At 29.0% G+C, this 15,062-nt stretch overlaps 1 protein-coding gene across 1 annotated transcript in view; it reads right to left on the bottom strand.

Annotated features, from left to right (window-relative positions):
• The window catches only part of LOC123305514 (glucose dehydrogenase [FAD, quinone]-like), a 54,087-nt gene extending 40,522 nt beyond the window's left edge, over positions 1-13,565 (bottom strand). Inside the window, exons 1-5 of the mRNA XM_044887255.1 lie at positions 13,525-13,565; positions 12,082-12,367; positions 9,457-9,697; positions 8,315-8,475; positions 2,207-2,464 (exon numbers count right to left, since the gene is read on the bottom strand). Coding sequence (XP_044743190.1) covers positions 2,207-2,464; positions 8,315-8,475; positions 9,457-9,697; positions 12,082-12,367; positions 13,525-13,550 — 972 coding nt within the window. The 5' untranslated portion in view covers positions 13,551-13,565. The remainder of the gene's footprint in view (positions 1-2,206; positions 2,465-8,314; positions 8,476-9,456; positions 9,698-12,081; positions 12,368-13,524) is intronic.
• Between the last annotated feature and the right edge of the window lie 1,497 nt (positions 13,566-15,062).

The raw sequence follows: 15,062 nt of genomic DNA, 5'->3' as shown, positions 1-15,062 counted from the left end.
TTTCTGATTTGATTTATTTAATTTTTATTAAACAAATGGTAAAAACCTTTAGAAAATTTGTTCGGTTATTGTTCAAAGTAAAGGAAATATTGTAATCACAAAAAATTTTGGATTCGAGTTATAAACAGAAATACTAATATTGACTTCCCAGAAACAACACGTGTCCAATCGTAGAATAAAATCCAAATTTTTTTCATTTTTTCAATTTTTCAAATTTTTTTAAAAACTTTTCTTTTGATAAAATTGAAGAAAATATAAAAAAATATTTCGTTTTAGAATCTAACAAACCTGGTATACAAGCTAATTTGCATTCAAAAAGTACAACAGTCAGGTTCATTACAAGTTTTTATTTAGATTTATCTGTCCAGTTGTCTGTCTGTAATCAAATCTTGCAAGACAAAATTTGATCTACTTCCAGGTTTTTATATATATATATATATATATATATATATATATATATATATATATATATATATATATATATATATATATATATATATATATCAAATATGACGGAAGCGATGGGAAAATCAGGACACTACAAAAGTTTAGCTCAATCAGAAACCTGGAAGTAGATCAAATTATCAAATCAAATTAGATCAATATATATATATATATATATATATATATATATATATATATATATATATATGTATTTATATATTATATCAGGAAAATTTTTTTTTAGGGGACAAGCTTTTATTGTACTAAAAAGTAGAAAATAATTTTATCTTTGAGTCACTCATACCTGACTATGAGTAAAAGTTCGAGGCGCTTAATATCAAGAATGAATCGAACAATAATAATTAGGCATATGGAGTAGATCATCCATGGGAAAACGTGCCTTAGAGAAGACACTGATACTTCTGTATCTAAAATACGAGTAAGACAATGACAATCTAACCAGTGCCAACCAAAAGTAAGAGTAAGACAGACAGACAACATTTTTTTTCCCCTTCTCATTAATATTAGAGAAACTGAGACAGGTAAACGAGTCGTATACCCGCCTCGCTTCCTCCTCTATGAGCAATGCGGTCTTGGATATAGGGACATACAATAAAGTCTATGGCACCCAATAAAGTTATAACAATGGTGGCTTTGCCTTAAAATAACTCGCCCATGTCTGGAGTAGATGAGGCGTTCCGATTCATTTTTGATATTTTATGAGTGACTCATAGATAAAATTATTTTCTACTCTTTAGTAGAATAAAAGCTTGCCCCTTAAAGTATTTTTTATTAAAAATTTTTTAACGATTAAGGGACTAGTTTTGAAGTATTACCTAAAATGCTCTAACAATAAGAAAAGCTTATATTTCAGAGCAATTCTTTAGATATCTAAAAACATACTCATGTAACAATCAAATGAGTAGGATTTTTATGTTTTAAGTTCTAATTATACAATTAAGTAACCTGCAGGCACGGAAAACTGACTATTTTCAGGTGTGGGCAGGTTTTGGGGCATCTACTGAAAAAATTTGCCCCGGATATCACTCCTTATATATGATTTTAGTCCATTTCTCAGAATCCATTTCTCAGAATCCATTTCTCAGTTCGGTCAATCTTTAAAGAGACTGAAACTGATTTTTGTATTTTTGTGTTGTTATTTTACAAAAGTTCCCCCAAAAAAACCCTCCCTTTTTTTGAAAAAAATCTAAATATATTCAAAAACTATTAATTATGTATTAAGGCAAAGGGCAGTAATTTTTTTACTTATATCTTAAACTAGTTGATTTGAAATCGCTCTTTTCTAGATCCGTGATTGCGATATCTTTGTATAATCGTCAAAAAGTAGGAGAAAAAAGGTCAAACGTAACCAGCAGAGATAATGGACCGGGCATATCACTTCTTCACCAAACTTTTGTTTAATTTTTATCAAGGTAACTTATTTATTTATTTTTTACCCTTTTGATGTACGATGAAAACGAAGTTGTTGAAAATCCATCAAATTATATTATATGATAGACAAAAAAGTAATTTTAAAGGGCGTTGAATGAGTGCCGTTTTGCATTACTTTTACAAACTGCAAGTAATGAACGTTAGAAGTTACAGTGTCATGACTGAAGCAGTAACATTTCTAATTAAAACTTTTAAAATGGCCACAACATAAATTAGTTGAAATATTTTATCCGAGGAATTGCAAGAATATATCTCGCAATCTCGTACTAATAATTTGATTTACAATAGGTACAATAAAAAAATCACTTACTTGTGAGTTGGGACGAACTTTCAAATAATTTGGTAATCGTGGCAAAGCATCATAAAGAAATGCTCGGGCTACTGATAAACGTTCACCATTTCGTACAGTTGCTTGTGCTAATGTAAAACCAACACGACTTTTACCATTTAAGTCTTGATCCACTTCATAACCTAATTCATGAGCTGCTTTCATTATATCAATCGAAATATTAGGATGATCTGGGAATCTTGAAACGGTTAATAATCCACCAGTTGCGTGATAACCAGGCTAAAATTGAAAGAATGCATATGGTACTGATTTAAAATATATTTAATAAGACATCGAAGCAGAATATTCGATTTCTGAAAAATATCAAATAATTTTCGTTTCGAGTTGTATCGAAAAGATATCTTTTAATAATAATGGGGTTAAACCTACGTTTTTCTGACATACGTCTATGTCAAACGCCACCCACATCATTATTTGTTAATTATTATTTATTTAAGAACATTATATTTTATATTTTACAATTACATTTATGGTGTGGGTGGAATCGGTTACTTCGTTCTTATCCAAGCGACGAAAATGTGATCATTTCTACCGCTCCCATTTATTATAATTGTTCACACTGCCGCTGCCTGGATTGGAACTAGCAACCTAAGACAATGTAGTCAAACGGTCAAAGACTAACGCGTTAGACCGCTCGGCCATTTAGCCTCTAAGATATCTATTATAACATAACTTTTTTTAGATTTAATCGTTTAAATATTAAGAGAAATAGGCGCTGTCTAAAGAGTAAGTATCCTCTATTCTCAAAGAGTCATTTAACCAGTAAATTATTTTAAATTTCACAACCATTTTTTTAATCATTTTCTCAGAAGTATTTGTTAAATTTGATGATTATTTGTTAATTAAACCAATGAATGTTAGTTTGTTTGTCATAGTAATAAGAACAGCTAATCACCCGTATTTTAGTACCGCAAATTATAACGAATTAATGAAGCCTTGACAATAATTACATTAATAAAAAATACCTAAATAAATTATAAAGGTTGCAATAATTTAAATATTGTTATCAAATAACCAAAAAAAAAACTACAAAATTATCGATGTTTTTGACACAATTATTTTTTGGAAATTACACTGAATTATGAAAGAACAATACACAAGGTCATTTTATTTTATTAAATTCTAAATTAAAATTAATTAAAGAGTATATTTAATTGATACGTAATTATCCACTTTTCTTGTCTTGTAAGTGTGGGCGTGAAAGAATTGTAAACATTTACAGTGTTTGATGAAGTAAAGTTTTTTTTATTTCATAGATAACTTTTTTTCGTGAATTTGAGTGCATGGATCCCAAATATTTTTAGTACGATTAGGACGGTTTGTTGCGTCAACATTTTGATAATAAATTCTGAGTTAAGGATGTATGAGCATGGTAGTGGGAGCACAAATTTAAAAATAGATATTTTCAATTTTGATGATAAATTTATATTATTACTTTACGATATAAGACGAAAAGTAAGAATACAATTTTTCGATATCTGGCTTAATTTTCAAAATATCGAAAATTGAAAATTTTGTTTAATTATTTAGCTTTCGATATTTCGAAAACCAAGACACATATCGAAAAATTTTATTCTTATTTTTCGTCTACATTCATGAAGTTATAACAAAATTCATCATCAAAGTTGAATAAGATAAAAATAATTTCAACCCTTAATCTACCCTGCTCTTACATCCCTTATATGGACGGTGACACTTAGTTTTTTTCTTTTCTAATTCATTGCTAATATGTTTACTTTGTATTAAAAAGTTTTTTTTAAATTTGTTTTCATTCATTCCAAATGAAAATTATCAAAAACTTGCAAAATATGTCGTTTTTTGAGATTCCTCCATAAGAGCCAATGTATTTTATATCGATTTTTAATGACTTTTTTCTTAAAAATTTGCACGGATACCTAAGCTGAAATTTTAACCACATATTCTTTGAGTAAAAGACTACCTACAAACAAATTTGAGCCTTTAAATCAAACATTGTTGTCATGCTCATACATCCTTAAAAAAAAAAAATTATACGAAAAACAACTGTAAATAAACAATTGAATGAATATTAGTGCGTGCATTATTTTTAATAAATAAGAAAAGTTTTTTTAAGAATTTCTAGAAAACTCTTTTTTTCGGTTTTCATAAATATTTTGCAAGGCTCATTAGTTTATGCTATCTTCAAATTTTCAACTCTCTATCTTTCATATTTTTGTAAAAAGTAGACACTAAAGTTTTGCCCAAATTTGCTCTCTCACGTGAAAGCAATGATATTAACGAAAAAAATATATCAAATAAAAGTTGTTTATAAGGATATATTTTTAATATAGAAATTTATGCTCTTACAAGGTTTGCATGATGAACGAATCCAAGTCCCCTGGATTCGTAAGACCCATTGACCTATGCTATTCATTTTCAAACTCAAACTCACTTCTACGTCCTGAACACGCTATAAATATTTTAGTTTGATTTCTCTTTTCTTTTTTATTTATCGTACGGGCAGGTCTCGAGACGAACAGACGGATGGACAAACGGAAATGGACTAATAAGGTGATTTAATGAATATCTATATCAATATTTCTATGAATTACAAGCTTGAGCCTAAAATTAGTATACCATGATATATATTTCATATATACGGGGTATAAAAAAACTTAAATTTTTGAATATATTAGATAACCTCTATGTGTGGACCTTAGTTTAATAGTCTTATACAAAAATAATTAATTTAAGCTTGACAAACTCATTTGTAAAGTAAAAATTAACAGTGTAAAGCTATGAAGTAATGAAGTCAGGTGAAAAATGTTGAGTTCCTCTAGTTTTTTTGTGGAACCATAAAAGATAGAAGTTGGTTAATTTGAGTATTTGAGTTCTTAAAAGGACTCAAACCCTAATTCATCATGCCATTTATATCAATACATAACAGAAAGTACCTTATTTATAAATTGCATATGGGTTAGTTATTTAACTTTTAATTTAAAACCGATTTGAAAATACGAATTTGATTTACATAGATTTGTTTCTTAATAGTCTGTTTCTCCCTAAAATATGTAAAAATTGTGACGTCATTTACCACTTTTACATCATTGATCGGTATTATAAATGGTGTCAAGATCGAGTTTTCTTAAAATAAAAAACATTTCAATTTCAGTACATAAAAATGGGAATTATCGGAATAGGTTACAAACGGTTTTTGAAGAGATACTAACAATTAATGTGAGTTGCGCCAAACCAGAATTTTAATTCATTTTTCTGGCTAGGGATTGGTCTTTATAGTTTGTATTTTAGAAAATTAGGAATGTTTTTGTACTAAAAAAAATGCAAAATTTGAAATAGAACCATTGAATAAACAGTTCTCTACGAAAAAAAATTGTTTGAACTTGAGTTCATTTAAACAAGTGGAAACAAACAATTGAATGAGTTAATTGTTGAAGTACCATGTACAGGCAGTGTTGATTACGCAATCGTTTGTTTTTTATGTAATGTAAGTAAAGAAAGATAGTCACTCTTAGACACAAAGCAATGAGAGTATCTTTCTTCTCACTTCAGTGTATATCGTAATAAACAAACACAAACATACACACAAAACATGTATATAAGTTATAGGAAAAGTCGATTGTTTGTAAGAGTTGACTCTTTTTAGACAGAAACTCTGACTAAAAACATCAGTAAAAGTTGATTGAAAATGAGTAAACACACTTTTCCTAAGAAGAATTGACTATGCCTGTCTTGTGATTGTGTGTTTGTTTTGATTGATATCTTTTTTGTCTGTTGTAGTGCAACAGTGACAAATTTATTTGTAAATTAATTTAGTTAAAGTGTAATAATGTCAGATTCCTTGTTGTAACAAATGAAGTCTATATTTCTATTAGTTTATTAGTTTGAAGGCCCTTTTGTGTGTTTAGCGTAAGTCTCACCTCAAGAGTAGATAATTAGCGTGAACAGAATAGTATCTATGTTTTTTGAGGAAAAAGTATTAGTTTTTCTCTGTGATTGTGTGCACTCATTCATCCACAGTTTAATGTGGTCGAGGTAGCACGGGTCTGGATGTTTATTTGTTTTTTGGCTAACTCTGTGTTTACTTTCATTCGTTTTATAGAGGTAAGGTATACATAATGTATTTGTTCTAACCTAATTTGCGCACTAATGGATAAACAGTGATGTTTATGGAAAAGTCTTTCAAACAAAAGTTGTTAATTTTTTATTTTTTACATTTGAACTTTTGTTATATCTCTAACAGTTTACAAGGCGGGTCCTTAGGACCTAAGACACACTCGACCTATGTTGCTCATTTACGACTTAACCTTACTTTTTACGTTCTGAGTACGCTATAAAATTTTCAGAGCGATATCTCTTATCTTTCGAGTTGTCGTGTTCACAGACGGACAGACAGGCAGACAGAAATAAGACCAACCAACCAAAATAGAGTTCGTAGGATCAATATTTTTTAGAGTTACATACTTAGGACTAAACATAGTATACCTTGATGTATTTCATATATTCATGGTATAAAAAAACATTTTTGTTGTGGTAAATACTTGACAGGTTTTTAAATGAAATAATAGACATGATTGATAGATCTCCATTAAAATATAACAGGGTTTATTAAATCTGTGGCTACGTATTCATCAAAAATTATGTGTTTGACTGATATATAAATTATTAAGGATGTCCGATCAGCATTAGAGTAATTTATGGTAAAACCAAATTTTTAAAATTATTTTTTTAATTTTTATTCTGAAATTTTTCTAGCTTATTTTTCGATAGATTCGAAATATTCGAAGATTAAATATTATGATTTAGTTATAGTTAACTTTCGATATTTCAATGGCCAGATATCGAATAAATATATTCTTAAAGTAAACGAAAGAAAATAGCAACCCTTCATCTGTTTGAAACTAGGATTTTCGTACTACCTTAAAAAATAAAAATATTTTCAACTTTTCAATGGACCACTTTTCTGAATATTGAAACAATTATTCACTGGAGAAGTGCAAGGTGTAAAAGTGGGTACAAAAAGTTTTTAGCCTCCATAACAACCAAGTATTTGTCCTATAATGAATTCATAACTCACACTTGAAATCTCAAATTAATTTATTATATTTCTATGAAACAACACTGTCATTCAAAGCTATAACGTCGGCTAAGGCATAGTAAATATCATTAGAAATTAACTAATTAATGTTTTTGAATTTCTATATAGTGTGTCCCCGAGGTAGATAGAACTATACTTGTAAATTTTCATATTTTTCATTTTAAGAAAATAAGTCATTATCTATAAAAAATTTTTCTTATTCTGAAAAGTATGTAGCCATATTTAAAGCTTCTAAATATTGTACAGGGTAGCCAAAAAATTGAAATCAATATTTTTCTTTTTTGTTAACTACCCTTTCTTTTTATAAGTTGACAAAATGTTAAATATCGTATGCATGATTAAAAGTAAACAACAAAAACAAAAGGTAATTATTCAGAAAAGTTGCTCGCAATTAACAATTATGACTCTATACACAATATCAAGAAGATCCGTGTACTTTAATTATAGCATCATTTTTTATTTGAACAAAAGCTCTAATTATAAAAAAACGTAATAAAGAAAATAATAATAAATTAGTTACATGTAATTAGTATGTATGTATCCGAGAGTGTATTTTTTTGTGGACTAGGTTAGAAAGTTAAAAAGAAAATTTATTTTCTCGGATAAACATTCACTAAGAATGGAGTTGTCAAAGTTGTTAACTATAAAAAGGAAGGGTAGTTTACCAAAAAAAATAATAGTGATACCAAATTTTTGGCTACCCTGTACATTATTAGAAGTTTTAAATATTCCTACATACTTTACAGAATAAGCAAAATTGTTTATACAGAATGACTTTTTTTCTTAAAATGCAAAATAAGAAAATTTACAAGTATAGTTAGCTACCTTTATCCGGGGACACACTGTATATTAACTTGTCTCACAGACAAGAAACTCATCAAGTGTACTAATCACATGTAATGTTATAGTAATAACACTTAGAATGTTTTTTTTTCTTTAGCGTTTCAACAATCTTAAACAATTATTATACAAAATTTATAAAATAAGTTACTTACATCGGCATGTGTTCCAATTTGAGTATTGTCTTCTGATTTAAGATAATATGGCATTACATCATCCCATGTCCAACCCGTTAAATTAAAATCATTAAAATCTTGTGGATAACCTCGCATGTACATCATACCATGTAATTGAGTTGTACCACCCATTACTTTTCCTATATAATTAAAAATTTGGATTAGATTCGAGCAATTACGCCAAAACTCATCAACCTCAATCTAGAATTTTAGGAAATGCTAATAATTTCATTTTGATGATTCTTTTTGTCTACCTTTTTGAGGATTGATAAAGGTAAGCTACGAACAAACAAATTTCACTTCTTTGTGAGCTCGCGGTATAAAAACATCAAACTTGATTATTATGACTATGGTTATTAAGCATAGGAAGTTTTCTTTGTTTGAGACGTGTTTAAGAAGAATAGATATGATTGAGGTATTCGTTGTGTGCGTAGTCATGGTAGGGACAATAAAATCGATGCCAGCGCTTTAAGTGAAAAATTTTGGAGTTAAAGGGGGCTGTTATGACTAATTTGCAATTCTGTACATGTTAATGTAATAGAAATATCAAATTAAAATTATTGAAAAACACGAATTAATTAAACTTAATGCATTAAAAATTGTGAAAATAAGAAATCAAATTGAACAAATATTATTTTTCAAATGTAAATTATCATAATTATTTATTTAAATTTGTGAGACAAGAATATTAAATTTTAAATGTAAGTCTTAAATGCAATCCATACAATTATATATGCATCCATACAATTCTATAATTAAAGTAGTGTATCGTTACCATGGAAACGAAACTCACGCATGGAGCGAATACTGTACTGTATTGTGTTTCCACCAATTTTTTGATTCCTTCAGAAACTATGGAATATTTGATTTGTAATTTTCTTTTTTTCTTTTAAATTAGCTTTCGGCAAATACCATGTAATTTAATGATGCCATAACATGGACAGAAAATCTCGGACATTTTTTAAACACATTTCGAAGATCTGAGTATGTTTTGAAAAATTATAACTAATTTCAAACGAAATTTTAAACCATTGAATTTTCAAGAGCAATATTCGAAGTTTAGGGAAACCTTCCATTTATAGGTTATACAAATTCTATAAATACCGAAGCAGTTAACTAACCTCTTGGATAATGACAAACACCGCCATAAGACAAGCAAGCGTTATCTTCTTTCTCCAATGGGAAATTCCAATCAATTTGTGGATTTCCAAGATATTGGAAATATGTACCAGGAATTTGTGTGCCAATTGGTGCTGGACCTCCTGCTTCTAGTAATAACACGACATAGCGCTGTTCAGCTAAGCGACGTGCAACTACAGAACCTGCGGCACCTGAGCCAACAACCACAAAATCGACGTAGGTCTAGTAAAAAAAAACACTATTAAGATCGTTCCATGTGCAGAATTAACTCAGCGTTGTTATCAGAAAAGATAAATCAGCGGCCGTATTAAATATGTATAGATAGGGACTTTAATAGAAAATTTAACAACATTTGCAAGCCTATTACTAAAAAAATAATTATTCGAATGCAATTAAATTTGGATTACACAATCCAAACATGAAAATGAATAAATGATTGACTTTGAGTTTTTCCCGAAAAAGTTCAAATAAAAACAATTTTTTAAAGAAATTTTCGGTGATACCTCTGAGTTTTCATGTTAAAATTGCGCATTCCGAGTGGTAAAATATGGCTACTATGGCCACTGATTTAAAAACTTACAGCGCTGCATTATAATTATAACTTTCATTTTCGCTACCCTGATAATTAGGAAATTATTGTTGAAGACACTTAACATGTAAATGATTAAATTTTCCGTAATTAAAGTTTTTTTTATAAACTGTACATGATAAACTTTTTGTTTGTCGATGCATAATATTCCAGAACTTTTCATCATAATTATTATTGCATACACAAAGAATACCTGATAAATGGCAATGAATTTAATACTATCATAGGGTGATAAACAATTATTAATCGATAACATGCTTTTCTTTGCTAAATATGTAAACAATTTTATCGTTAGAGAATACAGAATGTATCATTCGCTTTTCCAATTATATGTTTATTACATAGAAAATTATGAACCGTATTATTTCAAAAATCAGATTGATCAAGACTTGGAGCAAATGTGAAAATTAAGAGCTATAATTTCTCCTTTCTTGAAATTATGAAAACAGAACTTTGATGCAATATTGACTTTATTAGAAAAGTTAGTTCTTTTTCATGTACGTATGACTGAAGGCAAAAACAAAATCAGTTTGAAGTTTAAATCAGATATTTGGGTGATTGCAATATAATTGGGAACATAAAACGGATAAATTTTTATTCATTACCATTTTTACTTGATTACCAAAAGAGAAAAATCGTTTTTAAGGAAACAATTTTAGTAGAAAAATAATCGAACACGGAAAAAATTAGTTTTAAATTTTCATTTGTAATTTGAAACCGAAACCTATGACACTTTTAACTTCCGAAATTTCCAAAATTTTTGTGTGTTTGTGAAGTACAATACCACTAGGGTCAATATATTGACCATTTTTAACATTGGTTATAAAAAATACTAAATCTAGAGCATAGGCCAAGCAATTGATATAAAATCATTAAATAAAAATTGCACAATTTTCACCGTTTTTACAATTATCCTGCGTAAACAGCGCCAGCAAATATTATTTTCGCAAATTCCAAAAGAAATTTTGTTTAAATTATTTGTTCAATCATTATGAAAATTAATAGCGTTATATTTAGATAGTTAAAGACCACTCTATATTTTAAGTAACTCGTATTTTATAATGCAATAATGGTCGAAGTTAGTATATAGTGTCTAGTTCTACCAAGGTATAGAGGAACAATTTGGAAACAATTGGAGAGTCTTTTTTAAAAAGCAATACTAACAGGATGGGCCATTTTAACTGTATATACAGGGTGGGCCATTTTAATCTTTACACCTAAATATCTCGTTTTGTAGTTAATCAATAAAAAATAGCATAAACAAAATTTGCAGAGTTTTATGGGGGACTACATGTTATGACATCAGATGGGACCTACTTTTTCGGATTTCTGTAATAGCCGATTTATATCTTAAACGGTAAGATATAGAATTACACCTTAAATTAGAAAGTTGACCTCATCAAAAAATTAGATTTCCATTTTTTTGAAAATCGTCAAGTTTCGGAGGAAATGTGACTTAAAATATATGCCATTATTGCATTTAATCGAAAGAAAACACTCCAACTACAGACAAATGCTTTAGATTTTCAAGGGCAATAGAGGATATTCGCCTGTGTCCATGACTCATGACTGACCTATCGTATTTTCTTTCGATTAGATGCAATAATGGCGTATTTTTAATTTCCTTCGAAAGCTAACGTTTTTCGAAAAAATGTTTTGAATAAAAACTGTTTTTTTACATGAGGACCAACTTTCTGATTTAAAGTATCATTCTATCTCCTACAGATTAGAATCTAAATTGACTATAAAAGCAACCCGAAGAACTAGGTCCAATCTGATATCAGAACATAGTGTCCCCCATCAAAGTTTAAGTCTCCCATCATTGTTTAAGTTATTTTTGATTGGTTAACTACAAAACGAGTCATTACCCGTTAGAGATTAAAATGGGCCACGCTGTATAGCTTTCGTTGAAGTCTTGAAAAAATATCTTGGCCAGTACGTAAATAACATTTAAATTCAATCAATTTTCGAACTATTTTTTCTCTATCCGTAAATTTATTTAAAAATATTCACTTACGGATCTATCATCACTGGATGGTACACATGAAGATTCATCAACCAAAGTAGTTTCACCTCGTAAATATTTCTCAGCAGCAGCCATAAAACTCCCAACATTTGATGCTTGACACGACATACCCATATCATATGGACGATCACGCATACAGTACGAATCGGTAGTTGGTGGTGGTCCCATAACTTGATGTAATTGATCTAAATATTGATTTGTTTTTGCTGTTACTGGTTCCGCATTTACTTGATATGCGATACATAGTGTTGCAAAAATGTAAACACCAGCGATTAAGCTGAAACCAAAAAGAAAACTTTGAATAATGTAGGGTGTTTTTGCCTAATTAATTGTGATTCTTTTTATGGAAATGAATTTATATCAAGAATAAATTATTCTACTTCTAAAGACACCTTTTCCAAGTTAACCTGATTAACTTGATATTCTTTGATTTTCTGTACCTTTGTTTTGGAGGATAGGTGAGAGTAGGCTTGGTAAATTGACCGAGTATCGAATTTATCGACATCGAGTTTTCAATTTTTGTGGTTTTTGACGATTTTTTTTAAAAATCTACCGTGTATGATAAACGAAAATCATTGAAAACATAATAAATAATTATAATAGCAGAAAGTTTGCAAGCATTGAAAAGTTTAAAAATGGGATGCATTTGCTATTTTTGGCAAAAATGGAAAGATTGTATCTATATAAGTTTTATATCAAAACTCTTTTTTATTTTTTATTTTTTCATGATAATTTTAAAGTTACAGGCAGTTTTAAAAGATCTTTTCAGAAGAGAAACGAAAACGTCCGACAAAAAAAATGTTGGTAAAAGATCGTGTAACGTCATAATGTTAATTAATAATTGTATACAGTGTATACTATTCAATTAGCATTATTACGTCACAACGATGTTTGACGAACATTTTTTTATGGCGTTTCCGTTTCTCTTTTAAAACTGTCTGTAACTTTAAAATCATCATGAAAAAAAATTAAAACAGTTTTGGTGTAAAACTTATATATGATCTTTACATTTTTATCAAAAAAACCTTTTTCCAATTGTTCAAAAATTTCCTTGCAATTTTTTCCATAATTGTGTTGTCAATGGCTTTATTTTACTATCGAAGAAACCGATTTCCATTTTGACGCTTTTCAAGTTGCTGTCAAATCCTTTCATCTTCACAAACACTAAAGTTAGCTTCACCAATCCCCCCAAAAGACAGGTAAAAAGAATCGGATTGGATTTTTATGGACAAATCAGGGGCTAAAGTTATATTGCTTTTCGTATAGCCATTTCCATTTCTATGAAAACAATTTACATCTAAATAAATAAACGATTAATTGAAAAATTGAATCCATAACAATAATTATATTAATTTGAATTATTAAATAATTAAGTGAATAAATTAATTAGTAGGTAAAATATATAATTATTAAAAAAATTTAAGATAACGGAACCTTGTTGAATGAATATTGTTGTTCATTTTCTTGTTAGCCTGTGTAGTAGATATTAATTAAATTCTAGTTAACTTACCGCTGTTTTTATACCAATTTTTTTTGTAAATCATATTTTTGCTTGTTATCAATTTGCATTGATGGCTGCATCGTATTTTAATTTCATTTAAACGGGGGGTCTTGTTTACAATATAAGTAAAATGATGTTAATTATATAAAAATGATATTAAAAAAATTGGAGGACCAATTTAAAAAACGATTAATGTTCTTAATTGCTTAATTAAGACAATTAATTAATGATTTAATAATATTTAAATCAGGCATGGGCAAGTTATTTTAAGTCGAAGTCACCATAACTTTATTTTGTGCCATAAACTTTATTGTATTTCTCTTTATCCAAGACCGCATTGTTTATAGAGGAGGAAGCGAGACGGGTATACGACTCTCAATTACATTTAATAATTAAATTACAAATATGAATAAAATTATAACAAAACAAGTTCTACTCCTTTCTTTGGCTAAAGTTTAAAGTTTTGGCTAAAATAAGCACATTTTTTGCAAAGCAACCAGATGAGGTCACATCTAAAGGTGGTCCTTTCTAAAGGTATCTAAAGGTAAAAAGTTCTATGTTTTACTTGTCTGCAAATTCAATCTCTTGGTAGCTCGGTTCAGAATGGACATATCGGCAGCCAAATAAAAAAAAAACAATAAATTGGCAGTACATAGTCGGTGTGGTACTGAAGTCGTGTGAGTGCGACCCCTGTGGTCCACACGACTAACTTAGAGAAGGGAAAAACATTAAAAAAAGATCTTGTTAGCCTTTATAGATTATTCTTCGAACATGTACTGCAGCTTATGCTGGAACGATCATTATCTACATAGATAAATGAAGTGTTTTATCTACTTTTCAGATTCTGTTTATTCAGTTTTTTCTAGTTTTTTATTGACACTTAAAAACGGCTCAACTAATTCCGCTGAAACTATTCAGTTCTTAAATACACGATTACGCGTCGAATAAGCTCAGTTGCGTGTTAATGTCATAACTGGTTCGCGAGATAATCGAGGCGAAAGAATCCGAACGAACACACGCACATACGCACATACGTACACACACACAGACATCACATTGAAAAGGTTTGATTCGGATATTGCGGCCTTGAAACCGCGGAAATATGTAAAACTGGAGATTTTCAAAATCGGCCCCATTACATTAATTTCCTCAGTAGAAATTATAGAAATCGGGAGTTTTTAGATCGCCGTACTACGCATAAGGATTTATTGGCCTAAAGAAACTTTCAGCAAAAAAATAAAAGCTTTGGACTCGAAAATGTTTTCTTCACTAGATTACTATGACACCAGGTCGTTTAAAAAATTATATAGTTCCTTTTAAAAATTTCCAAATCTAATAATTACGATGCAGAATTATGAATATTTAAATAAAATCCAATATAAATGTTTAAATAATTAATTTTAACAAAATATTATTGAAATTTCGTGAATAACATGTTATAAACAAAAATTTTCAACATGTTAATTAATTT

The sequence above is a fragment of the Chrysoperla carnea genome, chromosome 1, assembly GCF_905475395.1.
Source record: "Chrysoperla carnea chromosome 1, inChrCarn1.1, whole genome shotgun sequence".
NCBI classification, from domain to species: Eukaryota; Metazoa; Arthropoda; class Insecta; order Neuroptera; family Chrysopidae; genus Chrysoperla; species Chrysoperla carnea.
Note: the sequence above shows the minus strand (reverse complement) of the source record. Positions and strands in the feature narration are given on the sequence as shown.